General features: G+C 45.4%; 1 protein-coding gene across 1 annotated transcript in view; it reads left to right on the forward strand.

Moving 5' to 3' along the window:
• The window catches only part of iqsec3a (IQ motif and Sec7 domain ArfGEF 3a), an 89,992-nt gene that overhangs the window by 46,853 nt on the left and 18,582 nt on the right, over positions 1 to 24,557 (forward strand). The window contains exons 6-9 of the mRNA XM_038982474.1: positions 5,951 to 6,090; positions 16,530 to 16,655; positions 19,050 to 19,149; positions 22,084 to 22,242. Coding sequence (XP_038838402.1) covers positions 5,951 to 6,090; positions 16,530 to 16,655; positions 19,050 to 19,149; positions 22,084 to 22,242 — 525 coding nt within the window. The remainder of the gene's footprint in view (positions 1 to 5,950; positions 6,091 to 16,529; positions 16,656 to 19,049; positions 19,150 to 22,083; positions 22,243 to 24,557) is intronic.

Genomic DNA, 24,557 nt, shown 5'->3' on the forward strand with positions numbered 1-24,557 from the left:
CTCTCTCCTACTCTCTCTCTCTCTCGCTCTCTATCTCTCTCTCTCTCTCTCTCTCTCGCTCTCTCTCTCTCTCTCTCTCTCTCTCTCTCTCTCTCTCTCTCTTCTCTCTCTCTCTCTCTCTCTCTCTCTCTGTCTCTCTCTGTCTCTCTCCACTCTCATTCTCTCGCTCTCTCTCTTCCTCTCTCTCATTCTCTCTCTCATTCCCTCTCTCTCTCTCGCTCTCTCTCTTCCTCTCTCTCATTCTCTCTCTCTCTCTCACTCTCTGACTCTCTCTCTTTCTCGTTCCCTTTCTCTCTCTTTCTATCTTTCAGCCCTCTCTCTCTTACTGTATCTCTCCCAATCTCCCCCCTGTCTCCCTCCCTCCTCCTTCCTCCTCCCTCACTCTATATTTTCAGCTAATTGAGTAGTGGGAAGAACACAGATAAGAGATTGAATCGGATGTTAATTAATGAAGAACAGAGGAGTGCTCACTTACTCAATTACACTGGACCAGAAATGTCAAAAACATTCTGCAATGTCTAACCTGATATATAGACACTAAATAGAATTAGTATAATGACTTGTATTGTATCCTAGAAACCATTCCATATATATATATAAATGTCTTACTTTTGATGTATCAAAATATGACAGTGTTCACATAATTAGTATAACCCTTGATGTGTCTAGTAGTACCGCTGTTGCACATATAATTAGTTTAATGACTTACATTGTATTCTAGAAATGTCTCCATATACAGTATACATGTCTTACTGTTAATGTATCTAATTGTACTATAGTGAAGTCTCTTTGGAGTACGGACCAAAGGGCCTAGCACATTGGCCATGCTGGTCCTGGATCAAAGAGCCTAGCTAGGGGAGGTCCATGCTGGTCCTGGATCAAAGAGCCTAACACAGGGGTGGTCCATGCTGGTCCTGGATCAGAGAGCCTAGCTAGGGGAGGTCCATGCTGGTCCTGGATCAGAGAGCCTAGCTAGGGGAGGTCCATGCTGGTCCTGGATCAGAGAGCCTAGCTAGGGGCGGGCCATGCTGGTCCTGGATCAGAGAGCCTAGCTAGGGGTGGGCCATGCTGGTCCTGGATCAGAGAGCCTAACACAGGGGTGGTCCATGCTGGTCCTGGATCAAAGAGCCTAGCTAGGGGAGGTCCATGCTGGTCCTGGATCAAAGAGCCTAACACAGGGGTGGTCCATGCTGGTCCTGGATCAGAGAGCCTAGCACAGGGGTGGGCCATGCTGGTCCTGGATCAGAGAGCCTAGCTAGGGGTGGGCCATGCTGGTCCTGGATCAGAGAGCCTAGCTAGGGGAGGTCCATGCTGGTCCTGGATCAGAGAGCCTAACACAGGGGTGGGCCATGCTGGTCCTGGATCAAAGAGCCTAGCACAGGGGTGGTCCATGCTGGTCCTGGATCAAAGAGCCTAGCACAGGGGTGGGCCATGCTGGTCCTGGATCAGAGAGCCTAGCTAGGGGTGGGCCATGCTGGTCCTGGATCAGAGAGCCTAGAACAGGGGTGGGCCATGCTGGTCCTGGATCAGAGAGCCTAGCACAGGGGTGGGCCATGCTGGTCCTGGATCAGAGAGCCTAGAACAGGGGTGGGCCATGCTGGTCCTGGATCAAAGAGCCTAGCACAGGGGTGGGCCATGCTGGTCCTGGATCAGAGAGCCTAGCTAGGGGTGGGCCATGCTGGTCCTGGATCAGAGAGCCTAGAACAGGGGTGGGCCATGCTGGTCCTGGATCAAAGAGCCTAGAACAGGGGTGGGCCATGCTGGTCCTGGATCAGAGAGCCTAACACAGGGGTGGTCCATGCTGGTCCTGGATCAGAGAGCCTAGCTAGGGGTGGGCCATGCTGGTCCTGGATCAAAGAGCCAAGCTAGGGGTGGGCCATGCTAGTCCTGGATCAAAGAGCCAAGCTAGGGGAGGTCCATGCTGGTTCGGGATCAAAGAGCCTAGCTAGGGGTGGTCCATGCTGGTCCTGGATCAAAGAGCCTAGCTAGGGGAGGTCCATGCTGGTCCTGGATCAAAGAGCCTAGCACAGGGGTGGGCCATGCTGGTCCTGGATCAAAGAGCCTAGCTAGGGGAGGTCCATGCTGGTCCTGGATCAAAGAGCCTAACACAGGGGTGGGCCATGCTGGTCCTGGATCAGAGAGCCTAGCTAGGGGTGGGCCATGCTGGTCCTGGATCAGAGAGCCTAGCTAGGGGAGGTCCATGCTGGTCCTGGATCAAAGAACCTAGCACATGGGTGGGCCATGCTGGTTCTGGATCAAAGATTCTAACACATGGGTGGGCCATGCTGGTCCTGGGTCAAAGATTCTAACACATGGGTGGGCCATGCTGGTCCTGGATGGCTGTAGTATGTGGTTGTTGCTGAGTCAGATGTACTCTCTCTCGCTCTCTCCTCTCACTCTCTCTCTCTCTCTCTCTCTTTCTCTCGCTCTCGCTCTCTCCCCTCTCAATCTCTCACACACACACATCCCCCCCCCACACACACACACCCTGCTCCTCTTCCTCCCACTGTGCTGACTCCATAATGTGGAGTGATGCCTCAGCATATCCAAATGTGCATCTGTGTCACTGCCCTGACGAGTGTCTCCATTTGACTAAATTATTCCCGACCCAGCAGCCTCATTGGCTCCTCAATGAACCACCCTCGCTATAATGGGGTCTATCTTGAGGGAAGCCACACGTCCAAATGATACAGTATGTTCCCCCCAGTCCCCAGTTGATATGTTCCCCCCCAGTCCCCAGTTGATATGTTCCCCCCCCAGTCCCCAGTTGATATGTTCCCCCCAGTCCCCAGTTGATATTTTCCCCCCAGTCCCCAGTTGATATGTTCCCCCCAGTCCCCAGTTGATATGTTCCCCCAGTCCCCAGTTGATATGTTCCCGCCAGTCCCCAGTTGATATGTTCCCCCCAGTCCCCAGTTGATATGTTCCCCCCAGTCCCCAGTTGATATGTTCCCCCCAGTCCCCAGTTGATATGTTCCCCCCTGTCCCCAGTTGATATGTTCCCCCCAGTCCCCAGTTGATATGTTCCCCCCAGTCCCCAGTTGATATGCTCCCCCCCAGTCCCCAGTTGATATGTTCCCCCCAGTCCCCAGTTGATATGTTCCCCCCAGTCCCCAGTTGATATGTTCCCCCCAGTCCCCAGTTGATACGCTTCCCCCAGTCCCCAGTTGATATGCCCCCCCCCCCCAGTCCCCAGTTGATATGTTCCCCCCCAGTCCCCAGTTGATATGTTCCCCCCAGTCCACAGTTGATATGTTCCCCCCAGTTGATATGTTCCCCCCCAGTCCCCAGTTGATATGTTCCCCACAGTCCCCAGTTGATATGTTCTCCCCAGTCCCCAGTTGATATGTCCCCCCAGTCCCCAGTTGATATGTTCCCCCCAGTCCCCAGTTTATATGCTCCCCCCAGTCCGCAGTTGATAGCGTCCCCCCCAGTCCCCAGTTGATATGTTCCCCCCCAGTCCCCAGTTGATATGTTCCCCCCAGTCCCCAGTTGATATCGTCCCCCCCAGTCCCCAGTTCATATGTTCCCCCCAGTCCCCAGTTGATATGCCCCCCCCAGTCCCCAGTTCATATGTTCCCCCAGTCCCCAGTTGATATGTTCCCCCAGTCCCTAGTTGATATGTCCCCCCCAGTCCACAGTTGATATGTTCCCCCCAGTTGACATATTCCCCCCAGTCCCCAGTTCATATGTTCCCCCCAGTCCCCAGTTGATATGTTCCCCCCAGTCCCCAGTTGATATGTTCTCCCCAGTCCCCAGTTGATATGTCCCCCCAGTCCCCAGTTGATATGTTCCCCCCAGTCCCCAGTTGATATGTTCCCCCCAGTCCCCAGTTGATATGTTCCCCCCAGTCCCCAGTTGATATGTTCCCCCCCAGTCCCCAGTTGATATGTTCCCCCCAGTCCCCAGTTGATATGTCCCCCCTAGTCCCCAGTTGATATGTTCCCCCCAGTCCCCAGTTGATATGCCCCCCCGGTCCCCAGTTGATATGCCCCCCCCCCCAGTCCCCAGTTGATATGTCCCCCCAGTCCCCAGTTGATATGTCCCCCCCCAGTCCCCAGTTGATATGTCCCCCCCCAGTCCCCAGTTGATATGCCCCCAGTCCCCAGTTGATATGTTCCCCCCAGTCCCCAGTTCATATGTTCCCCCCCAGTCCCCAGTTCATATGTTCTCCCCAGTCCCCAGTTCATATGTTCTCCCCAGTCCCCAGTTGATATGTTCCCCCCCAGTCCCCAGTTCATATGTTCTCCCCAGTCCCCAGTTGATATGTTCCCCCCCAGTCCCCAGTTCATATGTTCTCCCCAGTCCCCAGTTGATATGTTCCCCCCCAGTCCCCAGTTCATATGTTCTCCCCAGTCCCCAGTTGATATGTTCCCCCCCAGTCCCCAGTTCATATGTTCTCCCCAGTCCCCAGTTGATATGTTTCCCCCCCAGTCCCCAGTTGATATGTTCCCCCCAGTCCCCAGTTGATATGTTCCCCCCAGGCGCAGGATATTTCATAACATCTGTAACGAGTGCACTGAGTCGGGAAGCAAGTTCAGGGGAGTGAGTGTTTTAATAAATAAACGAAACAAAAACCACGAAACACAAACAACACACCGACATGAAAACAGAGTCAATAACACCCGAGGAAAGAACCAAGGGGAGCGACAGATATAGGGAAGATAATCAAGGAGGTGATGGAGTCCAGGTGAGTGTCATGAGGCGCAGGTGCGCGAGACGATGGTGACAGGTGTGCGTGATAATCAGTAGCCTGATGACCTAGAGGCTGGAGACAACATCAAGAGGAGGGTTTTTTGCAATTAACTAATTTAACATTTGCTTCTGTCATTATTTTAATAGAATGTATGTGTGTGTGGGGTTGTGTGGTGTGTGTCCATGCGTGCGTTTGTGTGTGGGGTTGTGTGGTGTGTGTGTGTGTGTGTGTGTGTGTGTGTGTGTGTGTGTGTGTGTGTGTGTGTGTGTGTGTGTGTGTGTGTGTGTGTGTGTGTGTGTGTGTGTGTGTTGAGAGTTAATGTCGAGGCGCTGTATGTGTGTGTTTGATGGTGTGCTTTGAATGAGTGTGTTTGTTTGTGCTCTGTGATCATGACTGAGATATGAGTGTGTGTGTTTGACCGTGCTCTGTGATCGGGACTGAGTGTGTGTGCTTAGTTGTGCTCTGTGATAGGGACTGAGTGTGTGTGTGTGTGTGTTTGGTGCGCTGTGCCCAGCGTAGTGTGTGTGTGTTTGGTGTGCTGTGCCCATCGTGGTGTGTGTGTGGGGGGGAGGGAGGGAGGGGGCTCCCTGTGGCTCTGACACATTCCCTGGCCTTGGAACAGGAGGAGTGGGTCAGTGTACACACAGCATGACTCTTCCACCACAGAACACAGAGCATTCACCATTAAACTCTCTTATCTCAAAGCTCCACTGAGGTGAATACATACATACAAACAATAAACATGCACAGACTTAAAATCACGCATGTACACACACCCACACGCCAAACCCACACATACACACACCATAGAAAGACTACTGAATGCGTCATGGCCTGGGCTGTTTCTACATGCATGTACATGTATGTGCTGGTGCTGTAGCTTACAGTAGTTTAGTTGTTTACAGTAGCTTACAGTAGTTTACAATAGTTTACAGTAGTTTACGGTAGTTTACAGTAGTTTACAGTAGCTTACAATAGTTTACAATAGCTTACAGTAGTTTACAATAGTTTACAGTAGTGTACAGTAGCTTACAGTAGTTTACAGTAGCGTACTGTAGTTTACAGTAGCTTACAATAGTTTACTGTAGTTTACAGTAGCTTAATATAGTTTACAGGCTTCTGTCATTGTGGCTCTTTGTGGATGTCTGTGTATTTGGGATTGCATGCATGTGTTTGGGCCTCTCAAACATTGCCACTGTTTCTAGAACATGGTGTGTGTGTGTGTGTTGTGTGTGTTTGTGTGTGTGTGTCTAGGTGTGGATGATGGAGCTGACATCCCCAGAGACATGGTGGTGGGCATCTATGAGAGGATCCAACAGAGAGAGCTGCGATCCAATGAAGACCACGTCACCTACGTCACCAAGGTGGAGCAGTCCATTGTGGGCATGAAGACAGTAAGGACACCAGGGCTTGACATTAACGCTTGTTCGCGACTAGTGACATTTTTTGGGGGGGGGGACAATCAGAATATACATTTCTGTTGTCTGAATGGACAAGTCAAATAAATCACACAAAAATCTCAATGTCAAACAATGACTCCCATCAGAGTTGGATCAGAGTGTCCTCCGTATGCGTTGCAATGTGCACTGTTCTCCCAATCTCTGCAGACCGCATCGGAGTGGAATTGTATTGCACTGACAGGCACGAGCGGTCTTTCAATCACCTGCACAGATCCCCATGTAGCCGCGTGTGCACACACAGATGCAAGCGTACACACAGATGCACACACACACACACACACACACACACACACACACACACACACACACACACACACACACACACACACACACACACACACACACACACACACACACACACACACACACACACACACACACACACGGTAAGACCGATCCATCAATGTTTACTTGGTGACAGAAGCCACTCAGTCATCCTATAGCTTGTAATTTATCATTGACAGACACTTACAATACATCTGAAAACAATAAGAAGTGTTTGAGCTGTTTTTGTCACTCAAGAGCAAGGTTGATGTAGTTTGAGAACATACCCAGTGCAATAAGTTAGCCCAAGGGTGTCAAACTCATTCCACGGAGGGCATAGTGACTGAGGGTTTTTGTTATTTCCTTTCAATGAAGACCTAGACAACCAGGTGAGGGGAGTTCCTTACTAAGTAGTGACCTTAATTCATCAATCAAGTACGAGGGAGGAGTTAAAACCCACAGACGTTGGGCCCTCCGTGGAATGTTAGACCATCAAGGTATATCTATCTAATCCAACATTCATGTCGTTTTCCCGTTGGCTCAGATGGTTACACCGTAACAAAACCGGCCGCGCACGTGTGCCGTCGTGCGCCGTCATGCGCAAATAGATTTTTTTCCCACCCACACCAAAGGCGATCACGACACGCAGGTTGAAATATCAAATCAAACTCTGAACCAATTATATTAACAGGTCGAAAAGTATTAAACATTTATGGCAATTTAGCTAGTTAGCTTGCAGTTGCTAGCTAATTTGTCTGATTTAGCTAGCTTGCTGTTTCTAGCTAATTTGTCCTGAGATATAAACGTTGAGTTGTTATTTTACCTGAAATGCACAAGGTCCTCTACTCCGACAATTCATTCACACATAAAACAGTCACCGAATCGTTTCTAGTCATCTCTCCTCCTTCCAGGCTTTTCTTCTTTGGACTTTATATGGCAATTGGCATCTAACTTTCATCGTAACCATGACAACCGACCGAACTCAGTTCATCTTTCAATCACCCATGTGGCTATAACCAATGAGGAGATGGCACGTGGGTATCTGCTTCTATAAACCAATGAGTAGATGGAAGAGGCAGGACTTGCACTGCGTTCAGTGTCACAAATAGAACTGACTTCTATTTTAGCGCTTGGCAATGTAGACACTCGTTGGCGGGCGCGAGCCGTGTGGGTGCAATAATTGAATAACATGTATGTTTAAATGTATTTTGCAATGCGAGTGGTGTGGTCAGCATGTTAGTGTGGTGCTTATGAAACCAAGGTTGTGGGTTCCATTCTCACATGGACCACAGAATGTTTTTTGGTACACTGAAGATACAGTATATATTACTCTGTTACACCAAACATTGTTCAACTAAACCGTTACACTGACCTCTGTCTGGTCTCCCTTGTAAAAGAGGTCTCTTGACCTCAATGGGACTTCCTGGATAAATAAATATGATTCTATCAAATTAAACATGTGTGTTCACCGCACCAATCTTACCTAAAACGCTTAAAGACTCCTGTTGCAAGTAGCTGGCTAATATAGATAGATTGAGTAATGACCTGAGTTAATGATTGCAGTCCTGATAATGAGCCTTTGCTAATGGTGGAGATGCTAATGGATAAAATGGCTAATGGGCTCTGCTGACAGTGCTGAGGAAAGGTAGTAACAGTGTTCGCTAACAACGCTAATGAGAAAGACTGAAGCACTTTGAAACGGTGTCTTCTTTTACAGTATCTTAGCTGAAAATGAGTAAATGATCAAACTACCGCAATGTTCAGTTCATACTGCAGCAACAGGACCCCACAGTACTATACAGTTCATACTACCTCAACAGTACTCCACAGTACTATACAGTTCATACTACCTCAACAGTACTCCACAGTACTATACAGTTCATACTACCTCAACAGGACCCCACAGTACTATACAGTTCATACTACCTCAACAGTACTCCACAGTACTATACAGTTCATACTACCTCAACAGTACTCCACAGTACTATACAGTTCATACTACCTCAACAGTACTCCACAGTACTATACAGTTCATACTACCTCAACAGGACCCCACAGTACTATACAGTTCATACTACCTCAACAGTACTCCACAGTACTATACAGTTCATACTACCTCAACAGTACTCCACAGTACTATACAGTTCATACTACCTCAACAGTACTCCACAGTACTATACAGTTCATACTACCTCAACAGTACTCCACAGTACTATACAGTTCATACTACCTCAACAGTACTCCACAGTACTATACAGTTCATACTACCTCAACAGTACTCCACAGTACTATACAGTTCATACTACCTCAACAGGACCCCACAGTACTATACAGTTCATACTACCTCAACAGTACTCCACAGTACTATACAGTTCATACTACCTCAACAGTACTCCACAGTACTATACAGTACTATACGGTTCATACTACCTCAACAGTACTCAACAGTACTATATGGTTCATACTACCTCAACAGTACTCTACAGTAGTATACACTACTATACAGTTCATATTACCTCAACAGTACTCCACAGTACTATACAGTTCATACTACCTCAACAGTACTCCACAGTACTATACAGTTCATACTACCTCAACAGTACTCCACAGTACTATACAGTTCATACTACTTCAGCAGTACTCCACAGTACTATACCGTTCATACTACCTCAACAGTACGCCACATTACTATACAGCTCATAGTACTTCAACAGTACTGTACAGTACTATATAGTTCATACTACCTCAACAGGACTCCACAGTACTGTGCAGTTCATACTACTTCAACAGTATTGCAGCGCAGGTGATAATGACACAAGCAATCAACAAGCTTCCACCCACTGTGCAGTTTCATATACTTTTTCTACTACGAGTAGGCTAAAGGGAGAATGAGCATAGCATCATTAGCGTAGTGACCCAGCTAATGACTGCCTTCTATGAGCAGTGTGACTGCCTTGCATGTTTCCCCCATCGCCATAATGAGAAGATAGCTATGCTTACGGTTTGAGGAGCTAGGCAGGAGGCTCTGTGTTAGCTTGCAGGGACATGGAGAGAAATGAGAGAGAGAGCAAGAGAGGGGGAGAGAGAGAGCAAGAAAGCAAAAGAGAGCGAGAGAGGGAGAGGTATCAGAGAGAAAAATAGAAGAGAACAAGGAGAGAGAGAGGGGAGAAAAATAGTGAGGGGGTGAAGCAAGAGAATAAAACACCTAGGAAGAGAAAAAAGAGGGATGGAGGGAAATATGGAGAGAGAGGTGAGAGGGGGAAGGAGAATGTATTTGGGTCATGAGGGAGGGATTTAGGGGAGATGGAGAGAGAGGTGAGAGGGGGAAGGATAATGTATTTGGGTCATGAGGGAGGGATTTAGGGGAGATGAGAGAGAGGTGAGAGGGGGAAGGAGAATGTATTTGGGTCATGAGGGAGGGATTTAGGGAAGATGGAGAGAGAGGTGAGAGGGGGAAGGAGAATGTATTTGGGTCATGAGGGAGGGATTTAGGGGAGATGAGAGAGAGGTGAGAGGGGGAAGGAGAATGTATTTGGGTCATGAGGGAGGGATTTAGGGAAGATGGAGAGAGAGGTGAGAGGGGGAAGGAGAATGTATTTGGGTCATGAGGGAGGGATTTAGGGAAGATGGAGAGAGAGGTGAGAGGGGGAAGGAGAATGTATTTGGGTCATGAGGGAGGGATTTAGGGAAGATGGAGAGAGAGGTGAGAGGGGGAAGGAGAATGTATTTGGGTCATGAGGGAGGGATTTAGGGAAGATGGAGAGAGAGGTGAGAGGGGGAGGGAGAATGTATTTGGATAATTTCCAGAAGGTTCTGTTTTGCTGTGTTATCTGCCTAAAGAAGAAAGGCCCAAATCATGGAGAGACTCTCTCTGTATTGATAATGGCCACTGTGTGGACGTGACAGAACCCCGTGTAGTTCACCTGTCTCTGTATTGATACTGGCCATTGTGTGGACGTGACAGAACCCCGTGTAGTTCACCTGTCTCTGTATTGATAATGGCCACTGTGTGGACGTGACAGAACCCCATGTAGTTCACCTGTCTCTGTATTGATACTGGCCACTGTGTGGACGTGACAGAACCCCGTGTAGTTCACCTGTCTCTGTATTGATACTGGCCACTGTGTGGACGTGACAGAACCCCGTGTAGTTCACCTGTCTCTGTATTGATACTGGCCACTGTGTGGACGTGACAGAACCCCATGTAGTTCACCTGTCTCTGTATTGATACTGGCCACTGTGTGGACGTGACAGAACCCCGTGTAGTTCACCTGTCTCTGTATTGATACTGGCCACTGTGTGGACGTGACAGAACCCCGTGTAGTTCACCTGTCTCTGTATTGATACTGGCCACTGTGTGGACGTGACAGAACCCCGTGTAGTTCACCAGTCTCTGTATTGATACTGGCCACTGTGTGGACGTGACAGAACCCTGTGTAGTTCACCTGTCTCTGTATTGATACTGGCCACTGTGTGGATGTGACAGAACCCCGTGTAGTTCACCTGTCTCTGTATTGATACTGGCCACTGTGTGGATGTGACAGAACCCCGTGTAGTTCACCTGTCTCTGTATTGATACTGGCCACTGTGTGGACGTGACAGAACCCCGTGTAGTTCACCTGTCTCTGTATTGATACTGGCCACTGTGTGGACGTGACAGAACCCCGTGTAGTTCACCTGTCTCTGTATTGATACTGGCCACTGTGTGGACGTGACAGACCCCCGTGTAGTTCACCTGTCTCTGTATTAATACTGGCCACTGTGTGGACGTGACAGAACCCCGTGTAGTTCACCTGTCTCTGTATTGATACTGGCCACTGTGTGGACGTGACAGAACCCCGTGTAGTTCACCAGTCTCTGTATTGATACTGGCCACTGTGTGGACGTTACAGAACCCCGTGTAGTTCACCTGTCTCTGTATTGATACTGGCCACTGTGTGGACGTGACAGAACCCCATGTAGTTCACCTGTCTCTGTATTGATACTGGCCACTGTGTGGACGTGACAGACCCCCGTGTAGTTCACCTGTCTCTGTATTGATACTGGCCACTGTGTGGACGTGACAGAACCCCGTGTAGTTCACCTGTCTCTGTATTGATACTGGCCACTGTGTGGACGTGACAGAACCCTGTGTAGTTCACCTGTCTCTGTATTGATACTGGCCACTGTGTGGACGTGACAGAACCCTGTGTAGTTCACCTGTCTCTGTATTGATACTGGCCACTGTGTGGACGTGACAGAACTCCGTGTAGTTCACCTGTCTCTGTATTGATACTGGCCACTGTGTGGACGTGACAGAACCCCGTGTAGTTCACCTGTCTCTGTATTGATACTGGCCACTGTGTGGACGTGACAGAACTCCGTGTAGTTCACCTGTCTCTGTATTGATACTGGCCACTGTGTGGACGTGACAGAACCCCGTGTAGTTCACCTGTCTCTGTATTGATACTGGCCACTGTGTGGACGTGACAGAACCCCGTGTAGTTCACCTGTCTCTGTATTGATACTGGCCACTGTGTGGACATTACAGAACCCCGTGTAGTTCACCTGTCTCTGTATTGATACTGGCCACTGTGTGGACGTGACAGAACCCCATGTAGTTCACCTGTCTCTGTATTGATACTGGCCACTGTGTGGACGTGACAGAACCCCATGTAGTTCACCTGTCTCTGTATTGATACTGGCCACTGTGTGGACGTGACAGAACCCCATGTAGTTCACCTGTCTCTGTATTGATACTGGCCACTGTGTGGACGTGACAGAACCCCATGTAGTTCACCTTAACTCACCCACTCTCTTTCACTCTTTTCTTTCACTCCTTCATTACCCACATTTTCCTCTCTCTGTTTCCCTCATCCCTCTCTCTCTGTCTCGACCTCATTATCGCTCCTTTCTCCCTCCATCTCTCTCTCTCTCTCTCTGTCTCTCTCTGTCTTTCTTTCCTGCCCACCTGTTTTTCTCAAGCAGTCGCCCTTTCCACGGCCCCCAGTGGACAGTCTTATAGTTTTTGTATTGGACCCTATGTGCAGCTGGACTGTTAATCCTAGGAGCCGTAAGGGAACTGAATTAGACTGGCGTCATCTCCAGTTAATTCTCATGTACTCCTGAGGGGATACACAGTTATTATTATTTTGTGAAGAGACCTCGCATAAGCATTATAACTCCAATGAGTGTCTTTATACTAGGAGCTATTAGAGCCTTAAATCTGCCCCTCTGGGAGTCAGTCTGTACATTTGATGAATAATATTCATTTTAATTTAATGTACAGTGCCTTCATAAAGTATTCACACGCCTTGACTTCTTCCACATGTTGTTGTGTTCCAGCCTGAATTTAAGATGGATTAAAGTGAGATGTTTGGTCACTGGCCTCCACACAATACCCCATAATGTCAAAGTGGAATTGTGTTTTTATTATTAATTAAAAATGAAAAAAATGTCAGTATTCAACCCCATTTGTTAATGCAAGCCTAAATATGTTCAGGAGTAAACATTTGCTTAACAAGTCACATAATAAGTTGCATGGAATCACTCTGTGTGCAATAATAGTGTGTAACATGTTTTTTGAATGACTTCCTCATCTTTATACCCCACACATTCAAGTATCTGTAAGGTCCCTCAGTCGAGCAGTGAATTTCAAACACAGATTCAACCACAAAGACCAGGGAGGTTTTCCAATGCCTCGCAAAGAAGTGTACCTATTGGTAGATGGGTACACATAAAATAAAAAGCAGACATGGAATATCCCTTTGAGCATGGTGAAGTTATTAATTACACTTTGGATGGTGTATCAATACACCCAGTCACTACAAAGATACAGGCGTCCTTCATAGCTCAATTGCCGGAGAGGAACGAAACCACAACAGTGTAGTTACTCCACAATACTAACCTAATTGACAGAGTGAAAAGAAGGAAACTTGTACAGAATACAAATATTCCAAAACATGCATCCTGTTTGCAACAAGGTACTAAAGTAATACTGCAAAACATTTGTTAAATCAATTAACTTGAATACAAAGTGTTATGTTTGGGGCAAATCCAATACAACACAACACATTACTGAGTAACACTCTCCATGTTTTCAAGCATAGTGGTGGCTGCATCATGTTATGGGTATTATTTTAATCTTCGAGGACTGGAGAGTTTTTCAGGATAAAAAAGAAACGGAATGGAGTTAATCACCGTCAATACCTGGTTCAGTCTGCTTTCCACCAGACACTAGGAGAGGAATTCACCTTTCAGCAGGACAATAACCTAAAACACAAGGCCATATCTACACTGGAGTTGCTTACCAAGAAGACAGGGAATGTTCCTGAGTGGCCGAGTTACAGTTTTGACTTAAATCTACTTGAAAATCTATGGCAAGACCTGACAATGGTTGTCTAGTAATGATCAACAACCAATTTGACAGAGCTTGAAGAATTTTGAAAAGAATAATGGGCCAATGTTACACAATCTATGTGTGAAAAGCTCTTAGAGACTTACCCCGAAAGACTCACAGCTGTAATCTCTGCCAAAGGTGCTTCTACAAAATATTGACTCGGGGGTGTGAATACTTATGTATGTGAGATATTTCTATATTTCGTTTTCAATAAATTTGCAAAAAAATTGCTAAAGCTGTGTTTTTACTTTGTCATTATGGGGTATTGTGTGTAGATGGGTGAGAATTATATATATAAAAAAATCTTATCCATTTTGAATTCAGGCTGTAACAACAAAATGTGGAATAAGTCAAGGGGTATGAATACTTTCTGAAGGCTCTGTATTTCATCATTTCAAGTTAGATTCTGTTGTGTCATGTTATATCATATGAAATTCAAAAATAGAAAACAATTAGGCAAGGAAATACAATAGACAAAGAATGATGAAATAGAACAATAATTCTACGGTGCAGTTTGAAATATTCAGATAACTGCCAAAATAAAGGAAACACCAACATAAAGTGTCTTAATAGGGCATTGGGCCACCACGAGCCAGAACAGCTTCAATGTGCCTTGGCATAGATTCTACAAGTGTCTGGAACTCTATTGGAGGGATGCAACACCATTCTTCCATGAGGAATTCCATAATTCTGTGTTTTGTTGATGGTGGAAAAAGCTGTCTCAGGCACTGCTCCAGAATCTCCCATAAGTGTTCAATTGGGTTGAGCTCTGGTGACTGAGATGGCCATGACATATGGTTTACATCGTTTTCATGCTCATCAAACCATTCAGTGACCACTCGTGCCCTGTGGATGGGGGCATTGTCATCCTATGTGGTGTAGCCATGGTAACCAAAATAATGGCCTGCCTAGCATTTTTATTCATGACCCTAAGCATGATGGGATGTTAATTGCTTAATTAACTAAGGAACCACACCTCTGTGGAAGCACCTGCTTTCAATATACTTTGTATCCCTCATTTACTCAAGTGTTTCCATTATTTTGGCAGTTAACTGAATATCCAAACAAGTTCAACACTTTTGACCAAACATGTTAGTTATAGATTGCACCTTTAAATATGCACCATGCAAACATTGCTCCACCATTTCCTGGTTGCAAAAATTCTAATAGTTTGCCTAATTTCCGTTTATGTGAAAGAATAAGAATGTATAGTGTAGAGAATCATTGTACCATCTAAACCGCTGTGAAATATATTTTCCATAACCCAAAATATAGTATTTTTAGCTGTTTGATGCTGGTGCACAAAACCGAAAGTAAAAGACGCAAAACTAAACTGAAGTACGGGAAGCGTAGAAATAGTGCACATAAAACAGATCTACCTCTTCTTATACTTGCTTTCAAATTCTATGTGAATTTGGTCGGTTTGCCCAAAAAGTCACTTGAACTGTTACTCCAAACATCACTTACCGTTTCAGTTCATCACTCTCTATTGTGTCGCTAGTTTTTTCTTCCACTGCAAGAGAAAAGAGAAGGAGAGCGCAAGAGAGGGGCAGAAAGAGAAGGAGAAAGCAAGAGGGGCAGAAAGAGAAGGAGAGAGCAAGAGAGGGGCAGAAAGAGAAGGAGAGAGCAAGAGAGGGGCAGAAAGAGAATGAGAGCGCAAGAGAGGGGCAGAAAGAGAATGAGAGAGCAAGAGAGGGGCAGAAAGAGAAGGAGAGAGCAAGAGAGGGGCAGAAAGAGAAGGAGATAGCAAGAGAGGGGCAGAAAGAGAAGGAGAGAGCAAGAGAGGGGCAGAAAGAAGGAGAGAGCAAGAGAGGGGCAGAAAGAGAAGGAGAGAGCAAGAGAGGGGCAGAAAGAGAAGGAGAGAGCAAGAGAGGGGCAGAAAGAGAAGGAGAGAGCAAGAGGGGGGCAGAAAGAGAATGAGAGAGCAAGAGAGGGGCAGAAAGAGAATAAGAGGGGGAAGATGTATAGCCAAGTGTGAGACGAAGAGGGAAAAAGAGGAACAACTTGAGCTTGTCTGTGAGGTTCAGTGTACTTTAGAAAACCCCTTGCAGGCTAAAAGATCAGAACCTCTCTTTAAGGGTGTCAATGGAGCACAGAGAAATCGATGGGCCATGGCCAAGACACCCTTAATCAACAACACTCTCTCCACCTTTCATCTCTCTTTCTTTCTTTCTTTCTTTCTCTCTCCCTCTTTCTCTCTCTTTTTGTCTCTCTCGCTCCCCCTGCTTTGGCTCGCCAACGGCATCAGTTTATCCCTTCTTTCTGTTCTCCGTCTGTCCATTCTCTCCTATCTTTCATCTCTGAAAATGTGAAGTGTTCTAAGAAGCAGGCTTCATGGTCATTTTTAACGGGCATAACTGTCCAACTGTGCCTGAGCAGAATTCATCAATAAGACCTTATTTAGCAGAATCCTTTGGATTTATGGAGGCAGTTATTGACAGGAGAGTGATAACTCAGCGGTGTAATTCTGTTGCAGCCTACAGAAGAACAAGGTAGCGCATCATTGTGCATCTGTGAGATCTTGGAAGACTACAATGAAAAGTGGTGGAGTGATATCACCACTTTCCCTTAAACTTTTTCTGCAAAACAAGTTTTTATCTCTCCATCTTTCTCTCACTCTTCAGAGTATTGTATTTTTGAATTGGCGTTGAATTAGCTATGTAAATAAGTTGGATTGTTCCACTAAAGTTTGTTCTAAAGTCAATATCTCGCTCTCTCTCTTTCTCTGTAGGTTCTGTCCGTTCCCCACAGAAGATTGGTGTGCTGTAGCCGTCTGTTTGAGGTGACGGACGTCAACAAGGCCCAGAAACAGGCAGCCCACCAGAGAGAAGTCTTCCTCTTCAATGACCTTATCGTGGTAAGACTCCCTGACACCGGACTGACTCTGCAACGGATTGTGGGATATGTAGTATTGTCTTCAGAAAGGATGATAAACTTACTACACCCCTCTGAGGATTATAGGGGGACATTGTTATGGGATTATAGTACTGCAAATGTCTACGTGTTTGGATTTAATTGATTTGCGCCACAATTGCTTTTTGGAAGTGTGGTGTCACCTGACCTAAAGTAGTAACAATTCCAAACTATACAGAGATTAACTCACTATCAACTTGGTTGTAGTCAACTCGTGAAGTGTGGTAGCCCACAGTCATATAAAGCAGCTTGTATTGTCTGCCACACATATTCAAGCATGTAATACCCAGGAAGTCTCTCACAGGGAACCATTTTCTGAAGACTACGTCCCTAGTTTCTATTTTGTTTCATGACTCATTTCTTAAATAATAGATGGTACAGCAGGTTAAACGGAGTCCGCAGTGAACTTATAAACTCAAGCCTCGAGAAAGAAAATAACTACTGGGGTCAGTAATGAAGTCCAAGCTTCAGTCATTAATTTGGTCAAAGTCACATCGAATGGGCCTCGGAGTTAATCATAGATGAAATGTCTGTTATAGTTAATACACCCATTAGGGCAACTCCAAATGTTATCTATGTGAAGTATTAAACTACTCCCATAATTCCACTGGTTCTCATCTTAATCTGTCTCGAACAAAAACTGGGGGAGAGAAAATAAAAATGAAAGTGTTTCTCTGCTGCCTGCGCTGCCGTCAAAGTAATTGCGCCCCGAAGGGAGGAGGGGAGTTTTGAAAATGCTTATTCTTTGCCGGGCCAGAAAAAAATCCTCTTGCGACGTCTTGGCGGAAAACTGTTGATTCGGCACAAAGAGAATGTCATAATTACTTCAATCGCTGAACCTCATTTTGTGAGCGTGAAAAAAAATGAGGACGCACTCTCGAGGTTTACGCAATTACACGTAATTAAGAGGGCGGATTCCTGCGAGACCTTGTTTCTCACGACTACTCAGAGAGTATGGTCTGTGATAAGTTTCAAATTTTGTAAAAATTTTATTTTACTGTGTGAAATTAATTGTAAGGGTGTTCTTCTTCACGAGTGAATCATTATTCTTGAGGTTCCAACACTCTCATCTGCAGCGGTGGATGTGTCACGGTGATGTATTGGTTTAATATGGCGGCTTACCAAAAAGGCCCTGCAGTATCAGCACTGAGGAGATACTCTCATCTTTCTCTATCTGTGGTGTTTCTATACTGTACGAGAGCTCCTCTCTCTCTCTCTCTCTCTCTCTCTCTCTCTCTCTCTCTCTCTCTCTCTCGCTCTCTCTCTCTCTCTCTCTCTCTCTCTCTCTCTCTCTCTCTCTCTCTCTCTCTCTCCCTCTCTCTCCCTCTCCCTCTCTCTCTCTTTCTCCCTCTCTCTCTCTTTCTCGCTCTTTCTTTGTCTCTTTCTCCCTCTCTCTCTCTCTCTCTCTCTCTCATTATTTCCCTCATTATATCTCTACCCATAAGGCATAGCTGTTTTCCCCCACACACTCACAAACACATCCTTGAAAAAATATAAAAAGTTGCAGTGCTGTTATGTCACTTTCACTGGAAATGGGATTTTTCTCAGAGAGAAAGCTATACTGTAGTAAATAGTCTCTCTGAAGGTTATTAGTAGGATGATATGAATATGCTGTGTTGATCCTCTCCGACCGATGATGGATTTTTGATCCTTTATTTTAACATGGAGGTCACATTGAGACTTTTTCTCCAGTGCCTTGAACAGGAAACACCAATGTGAAGCAAACTTCAAAGCCTGTTGAAAGCATGGCTTAAAACCTTATCCCAACCATCACCTAAACCCAACCCTAACCTGACAATAACACCTGCAGTGCTGACTGAGATTGAAGAGAAAGGCTTTGACAATAATAGAAGAGAATAATAATTGCTGCCCATCTGTTACAATGGAAACACGGTGTACTCTGCTCCCACAACACATGCCACTGGAACAGTTTTTGGAGGTTAAGTGTCTTGCTCAAGGGCACAAGGGTGATGGATGGGGCTTGCCCACATTCTTTAGGCTACTTCTCTAACCTCTAAGCTACCTATGTTTGTTATACTCTTTAGGGCTGTTTTCCAGTCACAGTTAGTCCTGGAATTAAAAGCAAGCTCAATGGAGAATCTCAATTGAAAATGCCTTTTAAGTCCAGGATTAGGATTGATCTGTGTCCAATAAACCACACTAATATGTTTTTAAAGTGGAACAGAAGACATCCTGAATAGGTTCTTATTTTGATGTTCTGATTGGCATCTCCGTCTTTGCTAATAACTTCTTTATTGAGGAAAAATGCACTTACTACGAGTGTGATATGTGGTTGTCTCACCTAGCTATTTTAAGATAAGTGGCTTTTTACCCTCAGATCCTGAAGCTGTGTCCAAAGAAGAAGAGTTCAGCAGCCTACACCTTCTGTAAAGCCCTGGGCCTCCTGGGCATGCACTTCACACTGTTTGAGAACGATTGTAAGTCACCTAACACCAGCATCACTACTCACCTTCCAAAGGAGAGAGAGAGAGACTGGGAGAGAGAGAGAGACTGGGAGAGAGAGAGAGACTGGGAGAGAGAGAGAGACTGGGAGAGAGAGAGAGACTGGGAGAGAGAGAGACTGGGAGCGACTGGGAGAGAGAGAGAGACTGGAAGCGACTGGGAGAGAGAGAGAGAGAGAGAGAGAGAGAGAGAGAGACTGGGAGAATGAGACAGAGTGAGGGACGAACATTTTTTCTTAACCAATGTTGCCATGGCAACTCAAAGTGAAACAAGCAGTAAGCCATGCAGAAATATGTTATCTTGATCTGCAGGTAGATCCTTCAAAGTACATCCCTTTTTGAGACATTTACACCACTATCATAGAGGAGGACAGCAGTGAACAGAGGAGGACAGCAGCGAACAGAGGAGGACAGCAGCGAACAGAGGAGGGAAATAAACGGGGGGAGGGAGAGAGAGCGGGAGAATGTAGTGAAAACAGCAAAACTCAATGAAGCAGATAAATGGTGCTAGCAACCCCAGTCACATATAGTACCCAGAATACATTGTGTTAGCCTTGATTTAAGTACATCATACATAACTCCATTTATTTGGATAAAAAGCCTCTACTAAACCAACATATTACGTAGCCAACCCCAAGGTTATGGGTTTGATTCTCACATGGGTCACATGCATACATGCATGCGTACATACAGTACCTTCAGAAAGTATTCGTACCCCTTGACTTATTGGCCTCATGGTGAAATCTCTGAGCGGTCTCCTTCCACTCCGACATCTGAGTTATTCCACATTTTGTTGTGTTACAGCTTGAATTCAAAATGGATTAAATAAAAACATTTCTCATCCATCGACACACAATAACCCATATTGACAAAGTGAAAACATGTTTTTAGACATTTTTGCAAATATATTGAAAATTATATACAAAAACATCTAATTTACATAATTATTCACAACCATGAGTCAATACATGTTAGAATCCCCTTTGGCAGCGTTTACAGCTGTGAGGCCTTCTGGGTAAGTCTATAAGAGTTTTACACACCTGCATTGTACAACATTTGCCCATTATACTTTTCAAAGTGCTTCAAGCGCTGTCAAATTGGTTGTTGATCATTGCTAGATAACCATTTTCAGGTATTGCCATAGATTTTCAAGCCGATTTAAGTCAATACTGTAACTAGGCCACTCAGGAACATTCAATATTGCTATGTTAAGCAACTCCAGTGTATATTTGGCCTTGAGTTTCAGGTTATTGTCGTGCTGAAAGGTGGATTTGTCTCCCATTGTATTTTGGAAAGCAGACTGAATCAGGTTTTCTAGGATTTTGCCTGCGCTTAGCTCTATTCCGTTTCTTTTTCTATATAAAAAAACTCCCTAGTCCTTGCCGATGACAAGCATACCCATAACATGATGCAGCCACCACCATGCTTGAAAATATGAAGACTGGTACTCAGTGATGTGATGTGTCAGATTTGCAGCAAATATAACGGATATAAAGTACATTTCTTAGCCACATTTTTTGCAGTTTTACTTCCGTGCCTTATTGCAAATAGGATGCATGTTTTTCAATATTTTTATTCTGTACAGGCTTCCTTCTTTTCACTCTGTCATTTAGGTTAGTATTTTGGAGGTAACTGTTTTAAAGTCACCATTGGCCTCATGGTGAAATCTCTGAGCGGTCTCCTTCCACTCCGACATCTGAGTTAGGAAGGACGCCTGTATCTTTGTAGTGACTGGGTGTATTAATACACCACCCAAAGTGTAATTAAAAACTTCACCATGCTCAAAAGGAGATCTACCAATAGGTGCCCTTCTTTGCAAGCTGTTGGAAACCCTTCCTGATCTTTGTGGTTGAATCTGTGTTTGAAATTCACTGTTCAACTGAGTCATTCAAAAAATCACGTTAAACACTATTATTGTACACAGAGTGAGTCCATGCAATTTATTATGTGACTTGTTAAGCACATTTTTACATGCATACCTACATACATACATGCATACATAATACATACATGCATGCATACATGTACTGTAACTGCCAAACCAACGTATTTGCATGGAATGTATCAGTATCGAAACAGGTTGTGCGATTGAAAGCCAGCCAGCCCAGAAGGATTGAGTTATAGTCAAGGGGATTTGGCAGGGAGAAGAAATGTATGTTTTGATAATGGAATCAGACCCGGCCGCGTGGGGTTATTGGAAAAAGGGGAGTTTGGATGCGGCCCCCTATCTAGTTTCTCCTCCTGATCCTCCCACCACTCTGCATTCAGCCAGGCAGGTGATATTTTCATATGAAATCTATCACACAGGGATATTCTTTTCTTCACGCCTCGGGCATGAAAGATGCAGTGCCTCCATCGTCAAAGTGCCATTTAAAAGAGCGAAGGGGAGAGCGAGGAGCACGGATAGTGAGAAATGAAAACAGAAAACAGTCGCGACTAATCTTATTTCCCCAATGAATTTATTGGCTCTTTTGCCTCATTCCCTTCTTTGGGGAAGGAGAAAAAAGCATTCTGATATTTTTTGTTGCTACTGTGTCAGTTCAAGATGTGAGAAATATGGTTCATTCTTTAGTTACCTGGCTGTGATGTATCAAGCCTTTCTTTTGCTTTGGGGGAACTCATCTCTGTTTAGTGATTTAAACCATACTACTTGTTATTCTGAAAAGAAACTCCTGCACAGTTACATCCTTGAATACTCCACAAACTAGTTAATGGATCTATTTGACCAACGTTTTGGTAAACATGCCTTTAGCCAGTCTGGGTCTATTGAAATATGTAACTATTAGTGGTGGGCACCAATATCATTGGATATTGATATGAGCAAGACATTTGGCGATATCGTTTCATCCTTCTTATTAGCCAACACTATTACGTAAAAAAAGTGATCTCCTTCTCATCTCTCCTCCTCAGACTACCCCCATGGCATCACCATCATCTCACCCTTTGGCTCAGACAAGAAGCAGGTGCTCAACTTCTGTGCCCAGAGCGCCGAGGAGCTGCTCAAGTTTCTAGAAGATCTGAAGGAGTCCATTGCTGAGGTGTCAGAGATGGAACAGATACGCATTGAATGTGAGTAGTGTGTGTGTGTGTGTGTGTGTGTGTGTGTGTGTGTGTATGTGTGTGTGTGTGTGTATGTGTGTGTGTGTGTGTGTGTGTGTGTGTGTGTGTGTGTGTGTGTGTGTGTGTGTGTGTGTGTGTGTGTGTGTGTGTGTGTGTGTGTGTGTGTGTGTGTGTGTGTGTGCGCTCCGTTGCTCCAAACTCAGGTGAAGAGGGAAGGGGGAAAAAAAGAAACAGCTCATGCAAAATAATGTATGAATCATCCATCCCTCCACCCGCACAGAAATTCTCTTTCATTTCTCAAAAAGGAGAAAAGTAAATTGGAATCAGGGTGCCGCAGGCTTATTTACACAAGTGCTAACAACGGGGAGAGGAAGATGTCAACAGTCTATCTGTCTGTCTACGTGTGCATGTGTCTGTGTGTGAATGTGTTTGTATACGTTGATGTCATTACATAACCAAACTGTGTTCATGCTCATATTCCTCCTAGTACCCATACAAATTACATTATTGTATCTCTAACATCAACGACAACACCAAAGATACAATTATTTATGCTCCCAATACTGAGATCATACACTCTGTTCTGATGCGTTTCTGAAAAACAAGAGTCAGGGAACGGTTGTGTTTCTATTCTGCCTGGGGGACTCGGGACGTGTGTATGTGCATGTGTGTCTGTGTGTATGTGTCTGCCTGAGTGTGTGTGCATGTCTGCCTGAGTGTGTGTGCATATCTACCTGAGTGTGTGTGCATGTCTGCCTGAGTGTGTGTGCATGTGTACAAGTTTGTGTTTAATTGTTTATTATTTGGTTATAAGGATCCCCATTATCTTAAGAAGCTACTCTTCCTGGGTTCCACAAAAAGCACTATAAACATGACACTGATTCACTGATAGACAAGGACAGTCACACACATTTAAAATACAACCACATACAAGCAACACAACTAAAAGTGTCTCTGTGTGTGTGTCCCCTCACAGTCCCCTCTGTTCCATGAGATGTTGTTTAATCCTTTTTTTAAAGGTTATTTTGCTGTTTGCTGAGTAAATGGAGATCGAAGATAGTTCCATGTGATCATGGCTCTGTATAATACTGTATGTTGCCGTGAATTTGTTTTGGACTTGGGGACTGTGAAGAGACCACTGGTGGAATGTCTTGGGGGCTCTGAAGAGACCCCTGGTGACATGTCTTGGGGACTGTGAAGAGACCCCTGGTGGCATGTCTCGGGGACTGTGAAGAGACCCCTGGTGGCATGTCTCGGGGACTGTGAAGAGACCCCTGGTGGCATGTCTCGGGGACTGTGAAGAGACCTCTGGTGGCATGTCTCGGGGACTGTGAAGAGACTCCTGGTGGCATGTCTTGTGGGGTATGTATGGGTGTCTGAGCTAAATGTTATTTAATTATGCAGACAATCTGGAATTTCCACCACAGTAATATTTCTCATAGAAACAAGAGAAGCAGTAATCTCTTATCAATCCTCAACCAGGAAATACTAGCACGCATATTGTTGATGTTAGTTCTCTATGTGCAAGCGGTGCTGCTCTGTTTTGAGCCAGCTGCAGGTTTGCTAATTCTTTCTTGTTAGAGCCAGCAAAGGGTGCTTTACTATTTTTAGGCAGTGGAATTACTTTAGCTTCCTCCCACGCCTTTGGACACACACACACTCCTTTAGGCTTTGGTTAAAGATATAGCAAATCAGGGTGGCAATACAGTCTGCTACCTGTGCATGTGTGTGTGCGAGCGCGCGCGCCCATGCGTGCATGTACAGTATGTGTGTTGTCATATCGTCAGCATCTCCCTGGGCAGCGTTGATTTCTTATCAGTCTTACCCTGGGATTAACCCTGGAGGTCTCCCTGCCTTGCCTGTCTGACAGTGCCTTGATACTCTGTGAGAGGATAAGTACAGAGAAACAAGTCCCTGCTGCAACACAGATTTAAAGGTTGAACACATTAACAAGGAGAAGCTAGAGACCTGGGGTCCAACAGAGAGGAGCGATCAGGAAGAAACAGTGCTGTTGGGGCTTACTGACCAATACTAAGGAGAGACAAACGGCCATACAGGCACACAGCCTTTTTAAACAGGCATACTGATTCACAAATCAACCCGGTGTCTGCTCCTCCTCCTGTTTGTTGTGATGCAGAGTTTGCCGACTGCCAGCTGTACGTAAACACATGGACAAATCTATTTTCGACTCTGTGTGCTGTGGAAAGGTAAACACTAATTGTTTCAAGCTAACGTTAGCGAACATAAGATGGACATTCAGTGGGCTCTAAAGTGCCAGCAGTTCACTCGCATTTGCTAGTGAAAGAAATTAAATGCAAATACGA

The sequence above is a fragment of the Salvelinus namaycush genome, unplaced genomic scaffold (genome assembly GCF_016432855.1).
Source record: "Salvelinus namaycush isolate Seneca unplaced genomic scaffold, SaNama_1.0 Scaffold118, whole genome shotgun sequence".
In the NCBI taxonomy this organism is placed as follows: domain Eukaryota; kingdom Metazoa; phylum Chordata; class Actinopteri; order Salmoniformes; family Salmonidae; genus Salvelinus; species Salvelinus namaycush.